The sequence below is a fragment of the Pelophylax lessonae genome (genome assembly GCF_965119305.1).
Source record: "Pelophylax lessonae genome assembly, chromosome: 2".
Lineage (NCBI taxonomy): Eukaryota > Metazoa > Chordata > Amphibia > Anura > Ranidae > Pelophylax > Pelophylax lessonae.
In genome coordinates this window covers 691698238-691725121 of record NC_138769.1, presented here as the reverse complement: position 1 = coordinate 691725121, position 26884 = coordinate 691698238, and the positions used below count along the sequence as shown (strand labels likewise).

Here is a 26884-nt window from a genome sequence, read left to right as displayed (position 1 = left end):
TAATTTGCTTACAAGAAGCATGCTGATAGGAGGCGAGAACAGGGTGACAGATGAGCTCATCACTGTACTGCTTCTCCTTTCACTGTCCAGTCACAGGCTGGGGTGGGTCCAGGACAGCCTGTGCTCAGAGGGAAAGGGTTTAAATGATGCTGGACATCAAACTGAGGACCTCTAGCCACAATAAAATCGTCTTATGATCTAGTGCAAAAAACAAGCTCTAGATTGAAGGTGAATATTGCAGCAAATTTTCCTATTTTTAATGGGCTATTTATTTATATAGTGGAAGAAGTGTGGTGTTGTGGGTTTTTCTTGTCTTCTTTTTTGTCTGGAGTTCTGCTTCAAGAAAAGTAAGATGTACACAGCCAGAATCTGAAATGTTTTGGACTGGGTAGGGAAGGATAAGAACTGTGAAGTTCTTGTTGCTATCCAGCATGGCTACCGTTAAAAATCATGGGGCCTTGTACAGCCTACCTGACAGGGCAGCCCCCCCCCCCCCCCCCGCAAATGACAAATTTACAATTTTCCAATTTTTAAAAATGCTTGTTTTTTTTTTTTTTTTATTTGCTTACTTTACAGCGCTGTTGTAGGGGGGTTCGATGGAAATGTCAGGGGGTCCCTGACATCTCACCATTTAGACAGAGAGGAATTGAGGACATGGACTCCTAAAATTTCTTTTATACAGCTGCCCTGAAGATGAATGAACAGGAGACAGAGGATCCCATTCATTCATGATAAACTGAAGCATAGTAAAAAGCTGAGTTTACTATGCTCAGTTATGAATAGACACCGGTGCAAACGGTACCGCTGACTGTTCAAATTCAGAAAAGGAAGAGGCTGGTAAATTGCATATTTACCACCCCTTCCCCCCACTCTCTATCCACCTGTGCGGCTACAGCAACCAGCGGAAGAGGGGTGGCCAGGTCACACAGGGGGGACGCAGTTGTGGGCAGCCCAGGGAGGGGGGAATCAGTAGGGCGAGACTGGAGGACAATTGCAGAATAATGCTCTGTCTGTGTCTCTCCCTCCAGCAGCTGGAGAGGGGGGAGAAACTGGCTTTCAGCTGCTGGAGGGAGAGACAGACGCAGTGCATTATTTTGTAATTGTCCTCCCATCCAATCCCCCCTGTGTGCCCGGTCCCCCTACAGAAGGGCCCGGTGCTACCCCCCTATAGGTGTCCCTGCTATCTGGGTCCCCAGTGGGTAGATTCACCCTCATAGTCCTGGGGGGCATTGTCACCAGTACACAGGAGGAATCCAAAATTGTAGTGGTGGGGATAAATCTTCTTTGGGGACATGGGTTCCAGTGTAATTCCCTTGAATTTATAGAGATTTCCTGTTGCATCTTCAGGACAGGAAATGATGAGAAATATCACCAATGGAGCACAGAAAGGAATGACGGGGGTTTTAACCCTATATTAAAAATAAATGAAGAAAACGTTTAGACTAAGCTTAACACAGTAACAATACACCCAAGCATTATAAGTTTCATTTTGTTATTATGGTTTTCTGTGTAGGCTGCAGGTCAGTAATAGGAAGACAAATAATCAGGGCTTTTTTTAGCAGGGCTTTTTTTAGCAGGAACACGGGGGAACACAGTTCTACCACCTCCAGCACTGAATGTATGTAATGTCAAGGGGTGTGAGGTGTGCTGGAGGGTCTATTGATGCTGGCTGCCTGGGAATCTATGGTCACTGGTGGCGATCTGTTCTTGTGTGAAGGTCTATTGTTGCTTGTGGGGGATCCATTGTTGCTGGGGGGTCTTGTGTTGCTGGTAGGGGTCTACTGTTAAAGGAGAGGTGTATTGCTAGCTGCTGGAGGGTCTATTGATGCTGGCTGTTGGGAAATCTGTTGCTGCTTGGGGGGGGGGGGGGTGTCTGATGTTGGATGTTGCTGGGGTGAATCTTCTAATGCTAGGGGGGGGGGGTTATTTTCTTGTGAGCAGCCAATTGCTGCTGCTGTGTGTGTGTGTGTGTGTGTGTGTGTGTGTGTGTGTGTGTGTGTGTGTGTGTGGGGGGGGGGGGGTCTTCTATTGGTATGTGGGGTTTATTATTGCTGGTGTGGAGTCTGTTGTATTGAGTCTATTGTTGCTGCAGGGAATCTTTTGATGCTGGGGGGGAGTCTATTGTTTGGGAGTCTATTGTTGCTGGGGAGAGGGGGCTTTTGTTGCTGGGGGGACATATTGTTGCTGGGGTGGGGACTAGTGTTGCTGGGGGGACATATTGTTTCTGGAGTGGGGTCCATTGTTGCTGGGGGGACATATATTGTTGGTGGGGTCCATTGTTGCTGGGGGGGGACATATTATTGTATGGGGGATCTATTGTAGCGGGGGGTCTATTGCTGGCAGCAGGGGATTGATTTGTACTGCTTTTCTTATTTTAATTTACAAATTCTATACAAATGACTTGGCACCAAATGATACTTGGTTCTATATTCTCTAAAAGGGGCGGTACTGGGAGGTGGGTAGGGGGTGGAGCCAAGGAACAGTGCTCAGAGGAGGCGGAGACAAGGGGGGATTCAGAAGGGGAGTTCCAGCATCTATTCTGAGGAAAAAAAAAAAGCCCTGCATATAATGTATATTATACAGTCCTTTAGAAATAAAATGCTCAGTCAGTATACAGTAGGCAGTTTCAGTCCACTAGGACTAAAAGCCCTTTAACCATAAAGCTACCCCAGCTGCTGGAGTACCTCTGCTACCTTGCAGGAAGATATATACATTTGGCAATCAGCATTTTCTAAGTGCTGGTGGTTGAGTTTACTGTGTGTTAGATGCATGTTGTAAGAGGTGAGGTTGTTAGGCGTCCTTTCCTGTTCTATCAGGAGCTCATTCCTTATTTCATAAAGGTAGACATCCCCTGAAAGTGGTTTGAATGTGGTCCTCTATACAAGTCCTATGAACCATGACTGTATTATAATCCATCATTGTACAGCTGCCTCTTCTACTCTCTCCATTTGTATTCATAGTAGTCACAACTATCCTATGACACCAACTAATGCTCCATATAATTATAATTGTTATTTTTTTGTATATCAGGCTTATGGGAGGACCAGCTCCGCCAAAGTCATGGAAAGGAAATCTCAATGTCTCCTATAATATCGGACCTGGATTTGTGAGCAACTATTCGAACAGGTAGCACAGATACTTCATTGAAAAGTCCTTAGCAGTGTCCTGTTGGGAAGAGGGCTTTTTGGATCTAAAATGTTAACCCTTTCACTGCCAGATTTGTTTGTGTCTTTTGCACATCTTGTAAAAAAAAAAGCTATTTAGGCCTGAAGATTAGTTAAAACCACCACATAACTGGGAGGTCCGTGGAAGTGATTGAGCAGCTGTAGCAGCCAGTGCATATAAAAGGGTTGTAGCAACAGAAAAAAGCCGCTCAGGTGAGGCGAAACACTCCGGTGCCGGTCGGATCCGCCATCCAATCGTCAAGTGTTCAAGAAGAAAGTTTGACCGCACTCAGGAGTAAATAAACTGGAAGTATTTTATTTCCATAAACTTGAATACATAGGTGAATCACACAGACATAACCAACTTTGGTTATGAGTAAGCGATCTGTAGAATCGTGAAACGCGTCAACCTGTCCCATGTCTGTGTGATGCACCTATGTATTCAAGTTCATGGTGAATAAAATACTTCCAGTTTATTTACTCCTGAGTGCGGTCAAACTTTCTTCTTGAACACTCGCATAAAAGGGTTGCCTAAACATATAACCTATGCTATCTAAACAAAAAATATTGGGATGCCTGCCTTTACACGCACATTGACTTTAATGGCATCCCAGTCTCAGTCTGTAGGGTTCAATATTGAGCTTCAGCTCTTCTGGGAAGGCTGTCCACAAGGTTTAGGAGTGTCTATGGGAGTGTTTGACCATTCTTCCAGAAGCGCATTTTTTTGAAGTCGAGCACTCCTGTTGGTTAAGAGGCCTGGCTCGCAGTCTCCACTCAAATTCATCCCAAAGGTGTTCTGTTGGGTTGAGGTCAGGACTTTGTGCAGGCCATTCAAGTTCCTCCACCCCAAACTTGCTCATCCATGACCTTACTTTGTGCACTGGTTTAAATCATTTGGTGAAGGGGTGGTTTATGGTGTAGGGTTGTTTTTCAGGGGTTGGGCTTGGCCGCATAGTTCCAGTGAAGGGAATTCCTAAGGTTTCAGCATACCGAGACATTTTGGACAATTTCATGCCCCCAACTTTATGGGAACAGTTTGGGGATGGCCCCTTCCTGTTCCAACATGACTGCGCACTAGTGCACAAAGCAAAGTCCATAAAGACATGGATGAGTGAGGTTTGGGGTGGAGGAACTTGACTGGTCTACACAGTCTTGACGTCAACCCGATACAACAGCTATGGGATAAATTGGAGCATAGACTGCGAGCCAGGGCTTCTCATTCAACATCAGTGCCTGACCTCACTAATGCGCTAATGTGTCTATGGGAAGGTCAAACCTTCCCATAGACACACTCCTAAACCTTGTGGACAGCCTTCCCAGAAGAGTTGAAGCTGTTATAGCTGCAAAGGGTGGGCCAACTCAATATTGAACCCTACAGAGAAGTCTGGAATGCCATTCAATTTTATGTGACTATAAAATGTTGACTATAAAGAAATATTTACCAGCTGATCAAATATTTTCTAAAAAAGACTTCCCTTTTTAATTGTCACAGGCAAGTGAGAATGCACATTTACACCAACAATAAAGTCACAAGGATTTATGATGTCATCGGTACCATCCGAGGGGCTGTGGAACCAGGTATGAGCCTGACTGAAGAGATGATGCATGACATTGTCTTTGTGTTTGATATGAGTAAATGCATCATGGGAAGGGATGTATGAGACCTTAAAGAGGCGGTCCAGCCTCCTTAAAAAAAAAAATAAAGTCAGCAGCTACAAATACTGTAGCTGCTGACTTTTAATATTAGGACACTTACCTGTCCAGGGTTCCCGTGGGGTCTTCACCCCAGCCAGTTTTTTCGGCTCTCGGGTGCTACCGCTACCATTGCTTGTAATGGAAACCGGCAGGGATGCCTTGTGGCTTCACAGCCAGTTCTCTACTGCGCATGTGCGAAGCACTTTGTGAATGGCCCTGCGGTGGAGGAAGGAGGAGGGGGCCGAACTTCCAGGTGATCTCGCAGCGGAAACAGGTACTCGCTCCCCCTCGAAATGTGGCAACGGAGGGGGGAGGAGGCAGATAAGCGGAGCTTCCACTTTTGGGTGGAACTCCGCTTATAAGGTAAACCTAAAGTAGAACTATGGGCAAAACTTTTTATTACATTTTGGATAGAGAAAGTAGAGGAATATAACCTCTGTCCAATTTTCTTTTCGCCAATCTGTTTCATTGTGGTTATTGCCCTCCACTTCCTGTCCCAAATTTAAGTGAACCTCTTGTCCGCAAATCATCCTATTTTTTTTGATGGATGATCTGCTGACATCCGATTTTCGTCCTTTCAGTTCTGTTCCGTTTTTTTGGAACAGAACCCTATTTTTCCTCCGTTCAAAAAACGGAAAGGAAGAAAAATCGGATGTCAGCGGTGTCATCCGCTGATATCCGCAATGCCATAGACATACATTATGTCCGCATATCATCCGCAAACGGATGGGATGATATGCGGGCACACGGAGCGGATGACACAAATGTCGTCCGCTCCGTGAAAAAAAAAAAAAAAGTCCCGCAGCGGATTATAAATCCGGAGCGGCCGTGTGAAAGAAGCATAACTAAAACTTAAAGGGGTCTGTCTTAAGCATTACCCAGCTATCATGAATAATCCCTATAGTTTGTCTCGTATATTTCCTATGACTGTCCGCTCCATCTAGTTGTCATAATGCAGTATTTTCCTGATTTGGTGTATTTCAGTGTAGCACCCTCCTAGGTAGGTGCTAGGTGGATAAAAGCTTAGCAGCTCCATCTGCTTATCAGGGGAGCCCGATTGTTTGTTTGTTTTGCCTGTTACATGTGTCCCATGTGTGATTCATCTGGGTTGAGGGAGTGTCCCCACTGTATCCAACAGGAGAGCCTGTTGGACAGTGGAGGAAACCCAGCCAGTGACACATAGGCTTTTATGACCATCCCAGTGGGTTGGCACAACAGTGGTGCATCCTGGGATATGTTAGAAAAGCCATGGGCACATGTGACAGGGTGTCTTTGGGCAGGAAGCCAGGTCCCAGGAGGAGAGTAACGGCTGTCTATCCTCCTGTTGCTAAGGAAGGTGGTGACAGGCGATTGGCCTTGTGGAACAGAAGTGTGGTGCTGAACCAGGAGGTCCAGTGGATGCTGACAAGGCAGTTGGAGGCATAGGAACCTTGGGGAAAAAGTGTCCGTGAGTACCAGGATGTTTGCCAGGGGTCTGCCCAGGAAGGGGTCCACTCCAGTAGAGTGTCAGTGGACAGGAGGTCAGCACACACAGCAGGTGAGAAAGGGGGTGCCAAGTTGGACCCTAAAGAGTAACCTAAACAAGAGTTCATACTCTTTTTATCTTCACTTCAGTGGCAAGGTGAAGCAGCGGCCATGCCGCACACACTGCAGTTAGTTTTCCTCAGGATTGTGCCTAGTTCAAGTGGAGAATCCCACTCATCCCTTTTCCCATCCCAGTTCTAAAATAAAACACAAAAACCAACATCCCCCTGGACTGTTTATTGACTAAGCCAAAGACCTAAGCTGCTATTTGTCTGCATTCAGTTGCTAAGGGTAACCCAGGGGAATCCAAGGTGCAATTCTCAGCAGCTACCCAGGGGGCAGTGCTACATCAGAAAAATACTGCATTATGGAAAATCCTTTACGGGCTGCTGATGTAATTTTCGACAAAACGTACGTAGGGTGGAACTGAAGTCTTGACGTCCCCACAAAAGCGCTGCATTGTGGGATTTGTAGTTTTCTTTGGACAGCAAGACACTAATGGTTTTGTACACTTTCTAGTATGTGTTTGTTTACTAAAGTACCACCAAGGATTTTACACTATGCGAGCCTGGTGCTCTATTTTTCATCATTTTTGGGGAACCTAAACTGTGGAATATCGGTTTGTGGAGGACCCTGGATTATTCAGTGAGGTTTCACTCACACAGGTGTTGTCTGACTTCTCTGCTCAGTCACACTAGCTCTGGTAAGCAAACCGAATGTGCATGTTTTTCCTGTGCTTGGACATCTGATTTGGGACCCACAGAAAACTTCTTGTGCTGTTGCATCCTGGATTTATTTTTGGACTCACTGTTTGGTGTAGGACTTATTTTTACAACTTTATGCGTGAACTTTATATTTATCTATTTATGGTATAATTTTATGTAAGCATCTCTAGTGGTCAAAGTATTATCACACACAGATTTCCTGGTCCTCTTGTCATTTCTTGGGGGATATTTGTCAATTTATCCCTATCCTAGGTGTTTTAATAAGTTATCAGAACCATGTTTTATAGTCTAGTCCCTTGGTGCCCAACTTGTGACCCATTGACCTCGTGGTAATTCGATACCTGAAGGTCTCATTATTATTAAAATGGGGAAAAAAAAGTCGGCCCCATTTTAGTGGTCACAATGCAACATTTGCCTGATTCGGGGAGTGTCCCCAGCAATGCCTATCACATGTGTGCAGTCTTTGGCAGCTATCCTTAGCATTAAGTTAACTGAATATTATATGCAGCCCTTTGGTGATTATCGTGGGCCGCACATGAAGCCTATATGAAGTATGTTGACTGCCACTGGACTAGTCATACTGACTACAAAAATGTTTGCATGGGGAGCAATCTCGTAAACATGGTTAGATTGTACTTGACAAGTCCATCCAAGAAACTGAATTTCCTGTAAACTAGCTTTCACCATTCACCACTTCATGCTTTGTTTCATTTTTGTCCTTTTATGTTTCTGTAGATCGTTACATAATTTTGGGAGGCCATCGAGATTCCTGGGTGTTTGGTGGAATAGATCCAACTACTGGAGCAGCTGTACTGCAGGAAGTTGCAAGAAGCTTTGGAAAAAAAGTAAAAGAAGGTAGAGTCTCCATAACTTTTCTGTGCGTTTTGACTTGAATTTTCATTTTATATTAACCAACAATTAAAACCTTTTTTAGGTTTGTTTCAAAAAATTTAATCTATTCTGCAATGAGGATGAAGGCGGTGCAGAGCTAAATCAACCCTAGAGCGTTGATTTGCTAACGACAAATAGGGTGGTGGAACTTTGCAAAGGCATCCACCTTCACTTAGTGAATGAGGTGAATTTTCACTTTTCACTTTGCAAAGAATGCCAGATCAATCGCAATAGACAAAGTCGACGCCCAGGTCTTTTGCAGCTTGATAAAGGTGACCCATGAGTCCCCAGTGTTTGTCCTCCCTTGATTGACCAGATCTATTATTCATGGATTTCTGAAGTACTTTTTTATCTCACATGTGTACGGGGCCACCGCTTGCCATGCATCAATTTTACTTTCTTGGCCTTTGGCAGTATGTGTGTGGAAGATCATTTTCTGTTCTTCCAATCTGAGGACTTGTTCGCACAGGAATTTGGTTAACTGAAATGCAAGTTCTGTGTGTGTTTTCTGCACCGCGTTTGAATACGCTGCCCCTGCAAGATGCACATGGGTGCCATTAAATGGTATGCTACCCCAGATCTTGCAAACGCAGCGCCACTGAACCGCAGTGCTCAGCTTTTTGGTGCATTGCTATATGAAAAAGGCCCAAAGACCTGTTTTTTATTTTTTTTTGGATGTATGTACAGTTGTATACAAATGAATAGGGGTTATTGTCTGTGGCAGTCCCCTAGTTGGTTTTATGCAGAGCTGCTGATTTGGGTGGGGGGGGGGGGGGGGGAATCCAGCCCTCCTGTGCCAGGCCCCATCAGTTTAGTAGGGGCCCCAAGGCAGAGAGGGGGACTTTAACACCTTTTGGGAACATGCACTATAATCCCAATGGCTATGACTACCAGTAATTAAATAGGTGCTAGTGGAGTGCACTGTTCATTTCCGGGAGTAGGTGTGTAATATTCATGGCCACTGCTCAAGACCATTCAATTGAGTTTCAAATTCTTCTATATTAATCCACTGGGGCAGGCCGGACTTTTATTTGTCGGGAGGACTACTTTTCTGATCCCGTAAATGATTCAATAGTCCCCTCTCTATCCCCAGACGTAGTATGGCCCAGTGAACCTTTTAGCTGTTGGGAGAAATTTTTATTTTCTTGGTGGGAGCTGCGACTGGAGGAATTACTGTACGAGTACAATAAGGTATTTAAAGGCAGGGACTCTCAGGCAGGGGCCCTGTCGGGTATGCTATTTGGGGCCCCTCTATTTCTAATATGCCCTGGACCTACGTAATAGGATTTGTAGTTTTTCTCTAGTAAGATAATTCCTGAAATAGTATATTTGGGGTTTAGTTATTGCTTTCATTTCCCTATAAACTGATATTGAATACACCCAATTGATACACTTTCTGTTATGTATTCCTTGAAGGTAACACCTAATTATAATCCTGTACGACGCCAACACTTCTTGCTGTATAAACAAGAACATGGAACACTTTTCTTGTAATCGAAATCTGCATTGAAACCTTGGAAAACGACCTAATTAAATGGAACCTGTCACATAGGCAAACACTTGTAATGGAAGACTGTGATGAAAGCATACACATAATACTTGAATTACAAAACGTATTCAAAACAACAAACCTTTTCATAACTGCACTAATCCTTTAAAACTAAACCACAAGCAGATAAGGAAAAAACACAATTGCGTGTTCTTTAGAAAATCAATTTTACATAGAACTAGTATGTCTTGACAGCTGTGTGTGTGTGTATATATATATATATATATATATATATATATATATATATATATATATATATATATATATATATATATATATATATATATATATATATATATATATATATATATATATATATTTTTTTTTTTTTTCTTTTGTAACCAGCTGGCTACTTTTCACATAGTTATCTGCAAATCCTTTTGCTCCTCTTGTTAAAAATCTATTTACAGGGCTCAGTAGCTCAAGCTGACATTTACACTTGAGTAAATGTGTCAAAGCAGTGACTACAACCCACCCCCTTCTCCAAATGCTTTTATCTGTGGTTTCAATAAGAGACTGGGTGCCTGAAAGGCCATAACTGCTGTGTTCTCTTGGATTAGAAACCCCCATATTGCTCTGGGAATCTTCTTTTTTTTTTTTTTTTTTTTTTTTTTTGTCAAACCAAAAGCTTTATGTATAGTTATAAACCCAAAATGTTTTTTTTTTTTATTTACTGTATGTAAAACTATATTGTGGTAATATATTGAAACCCTGTTTCTTTGTATACTTTTGAACTAATATTTATGTAAGGTAGAAGTTCTATTTGCTCATTTTATATGCAGGCTGTTCTTAGTATTGCTGCACTGTGTCTTTGATTGCTGAGCCGCCGAGCTCACTTCAAATCTACCAGACGGCCTATGTCTGATGAAAAAATAGACTCTACTAACTGTAATGATTTTGGTAGCCCAAGACCATGCAATCCATGCTGCATACTGTAGGTAGAAGGTCACACATAATAGCAGCACTTTTTTCGAGGTAAGAATGTGGTGATTTTTTTTTTTTTTTTTTTTTTCCCACCCGCTTTTCCAGACCATGTAAAATGATGGTGCACTCAAAGCTTGTGCTCACTACTTAAACCAATAAGGAGAGCAGGACACTTTGGAGCATGCGAAACCTGCAACTCTGCCTAAACGCCAGCCTGCCCCATCACAACATAGTAGGGATAGGCTGGGGGATGATGGGTGTCACAGGAGTCCTTAGGGCTCCCAGAAGGATATTCCTGGTCATACCAAAGACTTCAGCATCTCCATTTTCTGACCCTACTATTGAAAGCCTATTCCCATGCCCGATAATCCATTTTTACTATTTTGGTTTAATTCTTGCTTTTTCAATTTCCTCGAACTTTCACCCCAGATCTGTATTTAGACCTCATGGTGCACATGAATGATGACACCTCTTGTGTCTTAAATGTTTTATTAATTTTTTAATTGAAGACCATTGCAAGAATGTACTTTTGCAGGTAGCATGTAGTCTACTTTTATTTGTTGAGTTTTTAAATCTAAAAATCAACCAATGAGAGTAAGGAGAGATGGTTTTGTTTCTTGCACCATAGTAACTCTTCTGATCCAACTCTCACCAACTCCTGTAGAACAATTCCTCTACACAGCTCATACAGCCCTGCTCTGCTCTTTTCTATCTGCCAGCCAGAAAGAGAGGTCTTCTTCTTGCACTTGTTTTATTATTCGATCCCACCCATTTATCCATGAACCTGAAACCTTACGTTTTACTGTGGCTTCATGCTTGAAAAGAGTACCAGAGCTGCATTAGTGACTTAAGTGTTACCAGGGTCTACTTGGGAGGATGCAGTTGGGGTTTTTAGACCCACACACGTACTAGGCCTGGTTTTAAACCGAATATAAATTTGAGGTTTTTCTGCTATTTTGGCCACATCTGTTACAGTCTTTACCAAAGATTTGATTTCCCCTTTGGTTGGACTTAAAAGGTTCAAAGAGTAATCCAATTATCTTAAAATGTATACGTTAACAAACAATATTAAAAATTCCACATAGTAAAATGAAAAAAGTTTCCAACACGTTGCAAAGTCCAATAGCTTCTTCTTCAGGGATAACTCTGCACATAGTATGATGTGATAAAGTGTTCTTGGTATGTAGAAACTGAAAGATCATATAAAAGGAAAAAAAAAACAATTAAACAATTAGGACCAAACAATTGCCATCATTTCCATTGACCAGCTAGACCCCCCCCCAGGACAGAATGGACATGTGAAGGTGAAGACTCTTCGGCCTGAGCAGGGCTGACCAGGTGTGCCCTGAAACCATCCGTAATTAGAGTTTGGCTCTACCAGGTAAGTTTTTTTTTTTTATGGTGATTCTGATAAGTGGATGTCCTAAATGCACTGGAAAGCACCCTAAATCAGGTGTGGATTTAGTGTCAGGTCAAATTTGTGCAGCATGTTTGTGAAAAAACAGGATTGCTTTCCAGTGCATTTAGGACATCAACATAAGAGTCCTCATTTTTTAACAACTGCTCTGGCAGATTCAAACTCTAATTGGAGGTGGTCTCTGTGCACACCTAGTTGGCCCCGCTCAGGCCGAAGAGTCATCACCTTCCCCCTCACATGTCCATCCTGTGATGGGGTTCTAGCTGGTTGATGGAAGTTAGGGCAATTGTTTGGTCCTAATTGTTTGTTTTTTATATGATCTTTCCTTTTCCACGTACCAAGAACACTTTATCACATTATATTATCTGCAGAGTTATTCCTAAAGAAGAAGATATTTGACTTTGAAACGCTTTGGACACGTGATCTCTGCGTATCAAATAAATCTATACATACCATATTTTTGTGATTCTGTGTTCATTCTACAATGCAGAATTTTTAATATTTAGTTTTTAAAATAAAATTCATAAATTTTTTAGATAAGAGCTCTTTGAGCCCTTAAAGTCCCACCAAATGGAGGAATTAAACCTTTGGTAAAGATTGATTTTAGACGTACGTAAGCCAAATAACATACTGGCATGTCTCTGAGCAGTGAAGTATGCAGTTTTGTCCAAAGCTAAAGAACATTTTCTTTCAGGTTGGAGGCCTAGAAGAACAATTATTTTTGCAAGCTGGGACGCGGAAGAGTTTGGACTTCTGGGATCAACAGAGTGGGCAGAGGTGAGATCAAGTGTTGTTGATTGAGGGAAAGTGTTTTGTCTTCTACCAAACACTCAAAAATCTTATTACAATTTAATTCAGTTGATTACTATGGATTACTACTACCATCTCCTTATCACCACATTACTGCAGGACTTCCAAGCTGGTGCAAAAAAGTGTAAAATGCTTAGATATTCAGGCAGCCCACAGAAGCCTCTGCAGCTCCCATGTGCATGTGCAGTACAGCACTCCGGTGGGTCAAACAAAGCCATTGTCCGGGTTGCCAAAAGGCACTGCAAAGATTACTTGATATGAGATCTGCTGCACAGTGATGGTGTCTTTGTTACATTAACAAAGTAATATCTGCATTTGTAAAGGCATTTAGTGCTAACAAAGAGAATTTATATACATTGTGGCTATTGAGAAATATTTGAACAAATGTTTTTATGCTGGAGTTCAGCTTTAGTTTTTGCTGCTTTTCATAGGGAACAATGGATTTAATTTACTAAAACTGGAGGGTGCAAAATCTGATTCACCTGTGAACAGTAGTCAATCCGCTTCTAATGCTGGCCATAAACTATATGAAAAATCGTCGGCCATGAGAACAAACGATCGTGCCATCATGTGATGACCGATAAATCGTTCAATTGACATAAATAGATTCCCACAATAACCTTTCCATTATCAATCGTTCGGCAGAAAATTTGCAAACTTGTCCTTCGTTTTTTTTTTTTTTTTTTTTTGGCTCGTAAAAAAATCACAAACTATTATCGATTCGTGCCCATTAATTGGCCGAAAAACGAAAACTGTCCAAATGACCGAATTTCGGCCGATTTTTCATATGGTGTATGGCCAGCATTACTTTAGCTTCTTAATTTTTAGCTTTGACAAAAAAAAAAAAACCCGGAAGCTGATTGGTTTCTATGTAAAGCTGCACCAGATTTTGCGATTTTTTTTTTTTTACTGTTTTAGTACAGTAAATCAACCCAAGTGGGCTTAATAGGCTCCTGAGGGTAATGGAAGCTCCTTTCTGGCCCTGTTCTTGTGGCCTGAAATGTCCCCTCAGTAGCCACATTATTTTAGAATTGTGTCTGCAGGACACATCGTGATGGAAACTCTTCCCATTTTTTGGAGAGACAAAATCCACACTAGGGTTTTAATCAATTTCTACGCTGTTCAAAACTACACAAATATATGTTGACTTTGGATATTCGTAACTTTCTTTTCATGAAAACATTAAATTGTATATATTTCCAGTTCCTAACAAAATATTTTTTACTTTATCTTATATTTTTTAAATATTTATTTAAGGAAAATGCTAAAATTCTCCAGGAGAGGGGAGTGGCCTACATAAATTCAGACTCTTCCATAGAAGGTGAGATTATTTGTATGTCCCTTTTTTAGTGTGCTCTGTAGGTTGTAGAATGTATACCTGGTTTTTATTTTATTTTTATTTTTTATTTGTCCAAGTATCTTTGGATTGTATTGAAGCGTTTACTGACCTCAAACCAGTGGAGGTTTTGAGAATTGTAGAGGAGGAACATGGAATGAGTGGGTCTTTGGTCAATGTGGGCCCAGGGTAGTCCAAGCTCAGTAAACATTTAAAATGCATCATTCACTTCTAATAATAATTTGTATATTTTTGGCTTCTCCTTTTCATACACTCCAACCTAGACCTATAAACCAAGTGTTTTTGTTACTTCACATGCAGCCAACAAGCCATTCATTGTCTCACCATTGTATTAAAAAAAAAAAGTAACTCCAACATGTACTTTGACTAAAAAGACCTGTACTTGTGTATGTTCTGATGGTCCACTTACCAGATGTGAGTTTCTGCACTTTTTTTTTTTTTTGGGTCGTCCTAAGGGGTCCTTCATACTTTTTGAACTTTGTGAGACTAGTGCAGAATCATTTTGTGTAAGAGTTACATACAAGCTTATTTGCTGAAATGCCATCACTTCTCATTTTGCCGGTGCGAGCAGCAAAAAGCTGGTGTTTCAACAAACGCTTTTGGCTAAGTATAGTGACTCTTTAAGATATGCAGTTTCTATATAAGTAACTGTATCACTTTAAGGTAGTCTTATCAGTGCGTTGCCCCACTGGGATTTTATCAGTGGGAATATTTCCACACTGGGCATCTAGCCTCCATGCAGGAGGCTCCGGTGTTTAGGTGTGGGCTAAGGGCACAGGCACACCATACTGCCTTACTGTCTGCAGCCTGTCGAGGCACCAAGTGTTACTAAGGTTTTGGAGCAGTATCTATTTATCCAGGGACAAATGTCTGGAACTCAAGTCTGTGTTCTGATCATTCCTCCCTGGGTACATACTGCCCTACTGCCCTAAATGTAAATATTGCTAGGTACCCCATCCAACAACAGCAGCTGTCAGCCTATTTGTTTGACAGGCTGGATGGTGCCCCTGTGTCCTCTGCCTGTATCTAAACCACAGAGCCTCATGGAGTCTTTAATAATTTTAAAGATATTTTCTCCTTACCACAATTTGTCCCTTATGCACTTACTCAATAGAGCTTATAGGACTCCTGCTCAGTTATATAGATGGGGAAGGGGGGGACACACCTTTGTCCAAAATGTGAAAGAGATCATGGAGACCTTATCCACATGCTTTGGAGATGTCCAACTTAAACACTATTGGGATGATGTATTTTGCACTATCTCTAGGGTGTCTGATTTTAGAATGTCAAAAGATCCTTTTCTGTGTCTACTAGACTCCTTGTCTCCTCACTTACATGTCTCAATATTGAGACTATTGTGCATCGCTCGTAAGCTGATTGCTCAATTGTGGATGTCCTCTCGGACACCCACGGTACAAATGTGGATAGCTCGAGGAAACAGTGTTTTAATTCGTGAGAAACTGACTTGCATTCATAGAGGTTCTCCAAACAAATTTTATTCTATGTGGCAATCGTAGTTAGAAACTCCAGGCCTAGCTCCTCACCAGTTCATTGCGGATAGGCTCCTGCAGGGATAATAGAAACTACCCGATTGTTTGGGATGAGGTGGACTATCTAGGTGACCGCTAATGCCATATCCTGTAGTGGCAACAGTCTGTACTCCCCCCCCCCCCCCCCTTTTTTCTTTCTTTCTTTCTTTCTTTCTTTCTTTCTTTCTTTCTTTCTTTCTTTCTTTCTTTCTCTCTCTCTTTCTCTTTCTTTCTTTCTCTCTCTCTTTCTTTCTTTCTTTCTTTCTCTCTCTCTCTTTCTTTCTTTCTTTCTTTCTTTCTTTCTTTCTTTCTTTCTTTCTTTCTTTCTTTCTTTCTTTCTTTCTTTCTTTCTTTCTTTCTTTCTTTCTTTCTTTCTTTCTCTTTCTTTCTTTCTTTCTCTTTCTTTCTCTTTCTTTCTCTTTCTTTCTCTTTCTTTCTCTTTCTTTCTCTCTTTCTTTCTTTCTTTCTTTCTTTCTTTCTCTCTTTCTTTCTTTTTCTCCTCCTGTTTCTATGGTTTTGTTCTGTCCTCAGAGTTCTGAGGTTTCAATTTAACACTTGATCTTAATCCTCTTATGGCATGATTACATGTTGTTGGGTATTGTGTATCAGGTTTAACATCTATACTGGACTCTCACATACTTTGTTCCGTGAATTGTAATTTTCCCTTTATTTTTTGCCTTCTATGATTGCACTCTTGCGAGATAACTGTAGGACACTACTATAATTGAGATGATGTCATGTTTATGTATTAGTACCTGTTAATTTGCTGCTATGTACTGCCCATTTTGTTCAATAAAGTTTTTATTTTCTGATTTACAAAAAATATATTTTCTCTAGAATTCTCCTTGTATAGGGGTGATTATATTTCCTCAGATGTGCAGGCTGTGCCTGGCTGGTCCTTTTTTTTATTATGTGAGTCTGCAGAAAGTGCAGTGACAATCACTAAGGGTGTGAAATGCCTACAGTTGTACCTAGCTTGTGTTGGAGACCGCGATGGACTGACTGGATTGGTCACTAGTCCTGAGTGGGTATTCCATGTGGGGAAAAAAGTAATCCCTTCCGGTGGATCCTGCCCAGCGATGGATGGTGGTGATGGGCCCTCTCGGGGATTGAGCTGCTGGCTTTTCTGTGTGACCTTAAGGTCCTTTCAGCACCCGGTGTCAAGAAAAATGTGCCTTCTAAAATCTGGTTCAAGATCCTTATTAAAAATGTAGTAGCCTGTACATCAAGCCAACACATGTAGGGGAAATAGACCCCCCCCCCTTCTTCAGGGTTGTTGCTGCTTTCTAGTTTGTGGGAACATTTCCTATAAGTGGTTCCTGAATGGCAGGATGCCGGCTTTTAGGTTTTTGCAGTAATGCAGTTGTGTTGCTGCCTATACAACAAAAGCAGGCTTCCTACCATTCAGGGACCTTGATCCAACATTACCACTTATGGGAATTGTTCCCACCAAATAGAACGCAGCAACATCCCTGAAGAAGGGGGGAGTCTGTTAACCCAAAATGCTTTGGCTTGATGTACATGTTGCTAATTTTTAATAAAGATCAATGAACCAGATTTTGGAAGTCCCATTTATCTGGATATCGGGCGCGCCTTCCTTTTTATCCAAGTCTATAGTTGATTTCTTCATGTGATCCGGGCTGCCTAGCTTTTGGTCACACGAGGGAGCAGTTTTTGTTGTTCATAGTGTGAAAGATAGTGATGTAATGTTGACAAGTGCCTTATACATGTGATCTTTGACAAAAAAAATGCCCATGTTTTCAGTATATATTCTTACCTGCCAAAGTTGACCCTCTATAACCACCCATGTTGTCCAATTATTCTAAGAGGCAGAATGGTGGCTACCAATTGAAGTTTCTCTTCCTAAGAGATTAATTCCATATAGATTTTTATTTTGTTTGTTTTGTTTTTTTAGGAAACTACACCTTAAGAGTAGATTGCACCCCTCTGCTGTACCAGCTGGTCTATGAGCTGACTAAAGAGGTAAGTCCCCTGGAAGAAAAGTGCGTTGTGCATTTTTGCTGGGTCACTTGGTGTCCAGGTTTATTTTATAAACTCAAAGTGATGAATGAAGTAAGGGCACATGACTGAATGATGGAAAGCAGCAGAGCTTCTACTTCTTGTAGCTCTGGAGAAAATTCCCTTGCAGAGAGCAACTACACTTGCAAAGTGCACACTCTCTTTGACATTGTCTTATTGCCTTTAGTAAATCAACCCCAAAGTAACAAAATTACTTAATTTCCACTGCTGGTCATTAGGTGACTGCAGTGTTACTATACGAGGTGTGTCTAAAAAGTTTGAATGGTCCGACATCTCAACGGCAACATGGGCCAGCTGTGCGTGCATGCACGTGGCTATCCAGAGGCCCATTGAGAAGCGACACCTAGAGTGCAATACACGTGACCATCAGGGTAAACCCGCTACGGACAGTCTAACCCAGTCCATGTGAGAGGTAGGGTCTCAGTGCAATGCAGCAACGAGTCAACATCAAGTTATTGTAACAAAATTGTAGTCAAGCTACAAATTGGGGAAAACCGCGATGGGAACCCATGAAATTTTGGTGCAAGTGTACGGGATGGAAGCCGTAAGCAGAAAATGTGTTTACGGCTGGTTTAAACGCTTTCGGGATGGAAACTAAATGACCCACCATGAGCCACGTTTGGGTCAGCCGTTAACAAGCAGAACCCCAGACGTGATTGAGTGAGTGACAAATGCTGGCACAAGATAGGTGACTGACTCTATGATTGACGGAGGAATTGGGCATTAGCAAGGATGCAGTGCGCCCCATCGTCCGCAAAGATTTGGGTAAGCGGAAGATCTGATCCCGGTTTGTGCTGCACAAGCTAACAGACGAACACGAAGCAAAACAGATGGACGCCTCTAGAGATTTCATTACCATGTGTGACCAGGATCCATCTTCTTCCAACCATCATCGCTTGGGAAGAGACTTGGCGCTATCAGTTCGATCTGGAATCGAAGCAGCAATTGATGGAATGGCGTTTACTGTCTTCCCCGCGACCCAAAGAGTCGTCTGCAAAGGTCAAGACAATGGCAATCCCCTTTTTCGGCAACGATTTTTGTGGACGTGGTGGCAATCCAAGAATACAAGTCAATTCAAATCCCACAGAGAATGGGAGTTTGTCAGAATTTAAAATATTTGTGAACCCTCACATTTTCTGTTCTGTTTAAAATCTAAATTAAAGGCAAAACAAGTGTGTGTGTGTGTGTGTATATGTATATGTATATGTATAAGTTTATAATATCCTATTTTTCCTTATTTTTTTATTCCTATATAAGTGATCACATAATCTCTGTTCTCAGCTGAATAAGGGGCTTGGAGCGATGGGGAGGAGAAACAGGGGAACGTGTCGGCACAATTCTGACCACTGGAAGGCAGGCAGGCATGGTCAGAAAGCTGGCCATACTGAGATGGATGTGTTCTCATGCTTAGTGTGGTCAGTTTGAAATAGGAAAGCAGAGGGACTAGCAGGATCACCAGGTATTTCACACAAAGGAAATGATACAAAGAGAACAGGATACTTTTTCATACAAATTCATAGTACAGCAGGCACATACGAGGAATATACAGTATCTCACAAAAGTGAGTACACCCCTCACATTTTTGTACATTTTTTTTTTTTTTCTAATCTTTTCATGTGACCACACTGAAGAAATGACACTTTGCTACAATATAAAGTAGTGAGTGCACAGCTTGTATAACAGTGTACATTTGCTGTCCCCCCTCAAAATAACTCAACACACAGCCATTAATGTCTAAACCGCTGGCAACAAAAGTAAGAACACCCCTAAGTGAAAATGTCCAAATTGGGCCCAAAGTGTCTATTTTGTGTGGCCACCATTATTTTCCAGCACTGCCTTAACCCTCTTGGGCATAGAGTTCACCAGAGCTTCACAGGTTGCCACTAGAGTCCTCTTCCACTCCTCCATGATGACCTCACTGGGCTCCAACTTCTGTTTGAGGATGCCCCACAGATAGATGCTCAATAGGGTTTAGGTCTGGATACATGCTTGGCCAGTCCATCACCTTTACCCTCAGCTTCTTTAGAAAGGCAGTGGTCATCTTAGAGCTGCGTTTGGGGTCGTTATCATGTTGGAATATTGCCCTGCAGCCCAGTCTCTGAAGGGAGGGGATCATGCTCTGCTTCAGTATGTCGCAATACATGTTGGCATTCATGGTTACCTCAATGAACTGTAGCTCTCCGGAGACAGCAGCACTGATTCAGCCCCAGACTATGACACTCCCACCACCATGCTTGACTGTAGGCAAGACACACTTATCTTTTGTACTCCTCACCTGGTAGCCGCCACACATGCTTGACACCATCTGAACCAAATCAGTTTATCTTGGTCTCATCAGACCACAGGACATGGTTTCAATAATCCCTGGCTGCAACTCTCAACTGGTACTCTGCACAATTCAGGGCCCAAACTGCAGGCGCCCTCTGTACACTTTTAGCTCTTCAGGGTCCATGGACTATGCACCCCCTCTGTCACTTCAGGGTCCTCAACCTGGGCACCTCCTTTACAGCTAGCTGACACTGGATCCCAGAACCTCTTCCGGAGTGGTCTCCTCTAACACTTCAGGCGGACCCCCATGGGCAATCCTCAGTACTCACGACCTGTGTAGGCTTTCCTGGGACTGGACCCCTCTCGCTGTCCGCTGGTTCTCGGCACACCGGATCCCCTCAGCTCAACTCGGCACTCTCTGGATTCTCAGGCGACACCCCAAGATATCCGTTTTACTCTCCCTTCTGGGACTCCGCCAAAGACACCCAGTCACGCACTTCCCACAAACTTATACCCACTCCCAGAATCCATTGTGGCATAATCTGCCTTCTGGAGTAGTTACAAGCCTGAATGTGTCCCCCTGATTGGGTTTCCTCCACCGCCCTATGAGAAGCCTCTCACAGGGACCAGTGGGAGACTCCCCTCTCAACAGGCACACCTGGAAGCCATGACACCCTAGCAAAAAGAGACCATGGCCCTGCAGTTAGGCAGACAAGGCCCACTATACTATACATTTGCCTAGCACCTACCTGTAGGGTGCTACATTGGGTTCAGGAGAGTCATGGCTAATAATGTTGGCATTACTGGCGACTGATGGCCTACATCAGGGGTCTTCAAACTATGGCCCTCCAGTTGTTCAGGAACTACAATTCCCATCATGCCTAGTCATGTCTGTGAATTTATGTCAGTTTTACAATGCCTCATGGGATGTGTAGTTCCACAACAGCTGGAGGGCAGTAGCTTGAGGATCCCTTCCCTACATAATACAAATGCATTGGCTGTTTGTGTGAAGCCTTAAATCGATTTGGACATGTCTACCATTTGGTCTTTCTGATGTATACTTTGATCACTGAAATCTTATACAGTGTTTTCAGCTCTGCACAGTTCATTTCTAGAGACTACAGAATTACTTTCTTTGAAGATAAGTGGAAGGGGGGAAGGTAGTCTGTAGTCCAATTCAGGAGAGGGGAACCTAGGATGACAATGCTGCACCTCCATAGAACAGAAGAGTGAGTGGACGTTGTGACTTTAGAACAGGAAATGTATTAATGGCAGATCCACCAGGTGAAAATAAAAATAAAAAAATACTGAAAAAACTAATGAATACACCATATTTGGTAAGCTGCAGTATATTACATTTATGTTTTAAGGTTGAGATGAGTGCTTGGCTTTCTTGGGGTTTAGTAGTTGTGGTAAGAAAGGTCAAGGAATGTTTAAACATTTAACTAGGATATTGTGAAGTCAACCATATAAATGTGGCGACTTTCCTATATAACCTAAAAGGTTAAGTTAAAATTTTGCTAGGAAACCATGCACTGTATGTCCTAGCTATACAGCCAAAATGCTCCAATATGCTGCAGTGAGCAGACCTAGTGTGCCCAGTGACCTGGAACAGGTTTAGCCAATGTTTATCCAAGGATTATGGTTGAAAAGCTGTTTTCACAGGGATTAGATTTCTATGGGAAACGCGCATAACTCTAGATATCACACTAGGCAAAACAAGGGCCATTCCAACAGGGCTTGTGCAAGAATGTGGATATCCATGTTTAAAGTAGATCAGCGGTCTCCAAACTGCGGCATGTAGGCCAGATGAAGCACTTTGATCACTAAGCCTGAGGCACGGTCTACTCCCTCTGGCCACAGTTTACGGTCTGTGAAGGACCGTAATCTGGACCTTTTTTGTTTAGAATGTTTGAAGACCCCTGAAGAAGAACTACAGCCTCCCAATGAAAGAGAGGTTGGGATTTTTGGCAGAAGAGATGGGCAAAGTCCTATTTTCCAAAAACGTCTTACTCCCCCCCCCCCCCCCCCCCGCATATTTGCGTACCAAAATGTAACAAACCTGTGACGAGGACAAAACACGCTCCCCGCATCAGCACCGAACGTAAAGCTCCCAATCACTACATGCGATCAGAAGCTTTCCAATCATGTGACAGCCAATCACAGTAGTCACATGGTCATAAACACCGCCCGTCACTATTGTATCCGCCGCACTCCTTACAGGCTCCCCCACAGTTCATGTTTGGTGCTGTAATTGGTGAATGGCGCCATCATGTGTCCTAGATAAAAAGGGATCTTCATCAACATACCTTGGTATAGTAGTAATAATGTCCTTTTAGTCACCCAAACAGGAATCAGACTGACGTTTTTGGACCTCACAGGGTGCCTTTTTCAAGGTAGAGTGATCCTGTCCTAAATTACTGGCTTTTGATGTCAGATGCTTTGTGACTAAAATATTCTCACTACGCTAAGGTGTGCTGGTGAACATCCCCATTTCCATATATGAACTAAAGTTGGAATAGAAGGGGTGTGGCTTTCTAGTGTGTTGCGACAATGCTGCACTACTCCTGAAATCAGAGCAGAGTTGTTACTCACCTAGACTGGCTGTTCTGATTGCACTAGGCTGTTCTGATTGCACTACAGTGGGATGAGATGTTGCAAGGAGCGTGGCTTCCATTGTCGCTGCTAATTCACAAGCCTATAACTTGTCAATCAGCACCTGACAACCTAGTCCCGCCCACTGCTTTCTGGATTTATAGCACTCTCTGCAGGGCCGTCTTTAATATTGAGTCGACCCTGGGCAAACTATTTCCTAGGCTCTCCAAAATTCGCTTATCAAATATTTGCAGGCAGTTCAGACTCAAGGGGCAGCTGCTTTGGGCCCCACAACAATGACTGGGCCCGGGGCAGCTGCCCGTTTTTGCCCTGTGTTAAAGAGGGCCCTGACTGTCTGTGCTGCTGAAACTCTCCCACTGTGAGCTGCAGTGTCCGGGAGGGGGAGCTTGTGAGACACAAATGAAAGAGCATTTGGCTCAGTTCAGGAAGGTAAAGGGAACGTTTTTAACAGTTTTCCCCAAATGGACGTTTTTGTATGTCCTCAGGTTTTAAGGGTTTTACCGGGATGATGCCTGCACCTACAGGCATCATCTCGGTATCCTTCTTTTCAGCCGGTGATTCTGAGTAAAGCAGAAGTGATCCAAGTGGCTAATTAGCCATTTGATCACTTCAGCAGGTGGCAGAAGGGGGTTCCACCTCTCCCGTGCTCTACCATACGATCGGGGTGCCCGGGAACGATTTGGCCAGTGGCGCATGGTACAGAGAGAGAGAAACTGATGTTGTTCCCCTCAATCTCTGTAACCCTGGAAACCGGGAGCGACGAGTAGTTTGTCACTTCTGGTTCTGCCTCTTTGTTCTAATGGACCCCAAATCTCTCCATAATGAGGACCCGTCATGGTGGTGTTCATACTTTGTTATAACATTAAAGTTAATACAAAAAAAGTGTAAATAAAAAAATTTATAAAATAAATAAATAAAAAATTATTTTTAAAGCGCCACCATCCAACCGTGCAAACGCATACGTTATTCCCGCAGGCATATGTACAGACTTCTCGCACCACATGTGAGGTATTGTTGCGAATGTCAGAGCAGAGCAAAGCAATAATTCTGGCACCAGACCTCCTGTGCAACTCTAAACTGGTAATTTTGGAAAGGCGTTTAAAGCGTCGCCTATGGAGAGTTGTCTGTTTTCAATCGTTTTTACTAGTATTTGGAAAAAAGCAAGAAGTACAAAACCGCAAACAATCCTCGCATGCTCTGTACATACAAGAAACAGTAAATCAGTGAGGGGGAGGTATTAATCGACCATAACAAAAAAAACGGAGACTTGGTAGATGGGTAGGTCTTCCATAAGGCAACAGGTGGACATGTGAGTACCAACATTAGTAAACAAAATAAACAACCATTGAGCTATCGATATAACATAAAACAAAGTCAAAGTAGCAATCCAGAGGACCACTCATTATATCAGAGTATACAACAAAAAGACATAAGGATCTTGAGGGCGAGACTACACTAAAGTGTAATCACTATGAATAGGCCTACAAATTGGGAAGGCCTCAGCCTATGGAGAATTTTAAGCACTGTTGTTTGCTGCCATTCCACTGGTAGATGCAATTTTAAAGAATGACACGTTAGGTATCAATATACTCGGCGTAACATCTTTCACATTCTACAAACAAATTGGGCTAACTTTAGTGTTTTTTTTTTTTTTTTGTTCATGAAAGTGATTTTATTTTTCCCCAAAAATTGTGTTTGAAAAACCGCTGCGCAAATACCGCGACATAAAAAAATTGCAACACCCCTCATTTTATTTTATAGGGTCTCTGCTAAAAAAAAATGTTTGGGGGTTCTAAGAAAATAAGTAGATTTTTACAAGTAGGAGGGAAGTGTCAGAATAGGCTCGGGAAGGAGGTGGTTAAATGGGTGTACAGCCACCGGTGGTACTGTGTAGTTCAGAATAGAAAAACACCAGCGCAAGTGCAGCACAGTGCAAGTTCAAAGATTTGCTGCAGTTCCATAAAGGCCAATGTGTTGGGGACACAAGGGTTTCCTTTATCTAGGTAGCAGACATTACCCTAGACAACACCCACATGTGATGCTGAGCCTCCATGATTGACGGAACTGAAATCCAATGAATGTAAGGGGTGGATGAGGGACAGTCAGTCTGAGGCAGAAAGGGCTAGATCAGCCTTTTTTAACTGGGGTGCCTTCAAGTTTCTTCAGGGGTGGATGGGTAAAATGCCTAAAAATTGTATACAAGCCAGCGGGTGGATGAAGCCTGCCTTTTTAGCTACACAAAGCCACATATTTTCAATGTGCACCATTACAACCATCTAGCCACCGACGTCCTAACACCCAATGATGTAGGGCGCCTGCACTGCATTCTTGTTTGTCCTCCCTTGCCCCTCTATCAACAATGGGAATCCCAAAGAAACTAGTGAGTGATGGAGAGAAACTAGGGGAAAAGACATTAGAATACTAGTCAGTACCACTGTGCAAAGATGTATTTTTGGTGGAAGAATAAATCTCCTCTAACATTGGGTGTCCTATGTGTGTAGATGCTGTTGCATTATGTACAATTATTTGTTTTTTTTACATTTTAAAATGGGGTGCATTGAGATTGTGCAGAATTTTAAAGGGTGTCTTGACTGAGAAAAGGTTGAGAAACAATGGGTTAGATACTGAATCTTCTCCAGATTAAAATGGGGCGGGCCCTATCTTAATTGCTGCAGCTTCTAAAGCATATTGTGAGAAGCTCAGTGTGCGGTGAAATCGGAGTAAGCTAGGTCAGTACAGGAGAGGAGTTTGTACAACTATGCAAAGCTGATTGTAAGGCCAGCATTTGGCTTTAAAAGAGAAGGATGGAGTCTTAATTTTTTTTTTCCCAATCATACTTTCCTAGGTGGATGCAGCTTCGGTCCCCCACCGTCTCGAACACGCTGAGAACACTGAGGGTATCAAGGGTCCCTGAGCAGAGAGCCGGTGACACTGAGAACACTGAGGGTATCAAGGGTCCCTGAGCAGAGAGCCGGTGACACTGAGAAAACTGAGGGTATCAAGGGTCCCTGAGCAGAGAGCCGGTGACACTGAGAACACTGAGGGTATCAAGGGTCCCTGAGCAGAGAGCCGGTGACCCTGAGAACACGGAGCTTCTCGGGGGTCCCTGAGCAGAGAGCCGGTGACACTGAGAAAACTGAGGGTCTCGGGGCCCCCTGAGCAGAGAGCCGGTGACACTGAGAACACCGAGCTTCTCGGGGCTCCCTGAGCAGAGAGCCGGTGACACTGAGAACACCAAGCTTCTCGGGGCTCCCTGAGCAGAGAGGCGGTGACACTGAGAACACTGAGGGTCTCGGGGCTCCCTGAGCAGAGAGGCGGTGACACTGAGAACACTGAGGGTCTCTGGGCTCCCTGAGCAGAGAGCCGGTGACACTGAGAACACTGAGGGTCTCGGGGCTCCCTGAGCAGAGAGCCGGTGACACTGAGAACACCGAGCTTCTCGGGGCTCCCTGAGCAGAGAGCCGGTGACACTGAGAACACTGAGGGTCTCGGGGCTCCCTGAGCAGAGAGCCGGTGACACTGAACACCGAGCTTCTCGGGGCTCCCTGAGCAGAGAGCCGGTGACAGACTGTCAGTCACCGACTCTCTGCCCCCTCCTCGCTCACTGGAGTGCTGGGGTGTGGAGGGGGCGGGAGCGGCTGGTTCAGGCTCTCAGCGTCTTGCGGGTGGCGGTCATGCCATGTGGGAGGATCCCGACTTCATTGTCACGCTCTTGCCTGAGCCTGGACCGGCTATGTTACGTCCAGCAGACAGCGGGCTTCAGTCTGCTGACTCCTGTGATCCATAGAGGTACAGCGCTCTAATCGCATTTAAATTCTATCCAATGTATGTGAACTTTTAAGACTACACGGTCTGATGATTATCATGATAGATGATCTGGTGGTGTGTGGACCCCTTTAGAACATGTTTTTGTTTCTGAATCTTGCGCTCATAGAACTTGCCAGTATCCCCATCAGCCCCTAGCTGTGTCTGTACGATGTAGTCTGCTCTGTGCAGAGAATTGTAGGTGACAATGCAATAAGAAAACACTAGGAAGCCCTTAAGATCTGGTCTAGGAGACGGGAAATATTTGCCCTTGTAGCTCTGAGAGCGGCTCCTGGTGTAATGAGTTCAGGGAAGCGGTCTCCCTCTGTCTCCAGACTTGACAGCTTCATTCTCTTCCCTGCACTGTAATTACATCTACACAGCTGTTACTGGAACTCCAAGATAAAGATATTACATAGCTTGTCCTTGCTCACAGGAGTGGGAATCATCTTTAAATGAGCCTGTATATGTGGTTGTACTGCAACCTCCTAATAATGAAGTTTAATCTGCTTATATTTTGACTTCACAATTTTTTTCCTCATCAACCTGCTAATGAAAATAAAAAAATGTA

The 26884-nt window shown here is 43.2% G+C and overlaps 1 protein-coding gene across 1 annotated transcript in view; it reads left to right on the top strand.

Annotated features, from left to right (window-relative positions):
• NAALAD2 (N-acetylated alpha-linked acidic dipeptidase 2) overlaps nt 1-26884 on the top strand; it is a 120134-nt gene that overhangs the window by 59203 nt on the left and 34047 nt on the right. Inside the window, exons 9-14 of the mRNA XM_082245616.1 lie at nt 3031-3126; nt 4657-4742; nt 7844-7963; nt 12584-12666; nt 13957-14020; nt 17501-17568. Of these exons, the coding sequence (XP_082101742.1) occupies nt 3031-3126; nt 4657-4742; nt 7844-7963; nt 12584-12666; nt 13957-14020; nt 17501-17568 (517 nt within the window). The remainder of the gene's footprint in view (nt 1-3030; nt 3127-4656; nt 4743-7843; nt 7964-12583; nt 12667-13956; nt 14021-17500; nt 17569-26884) is intronic.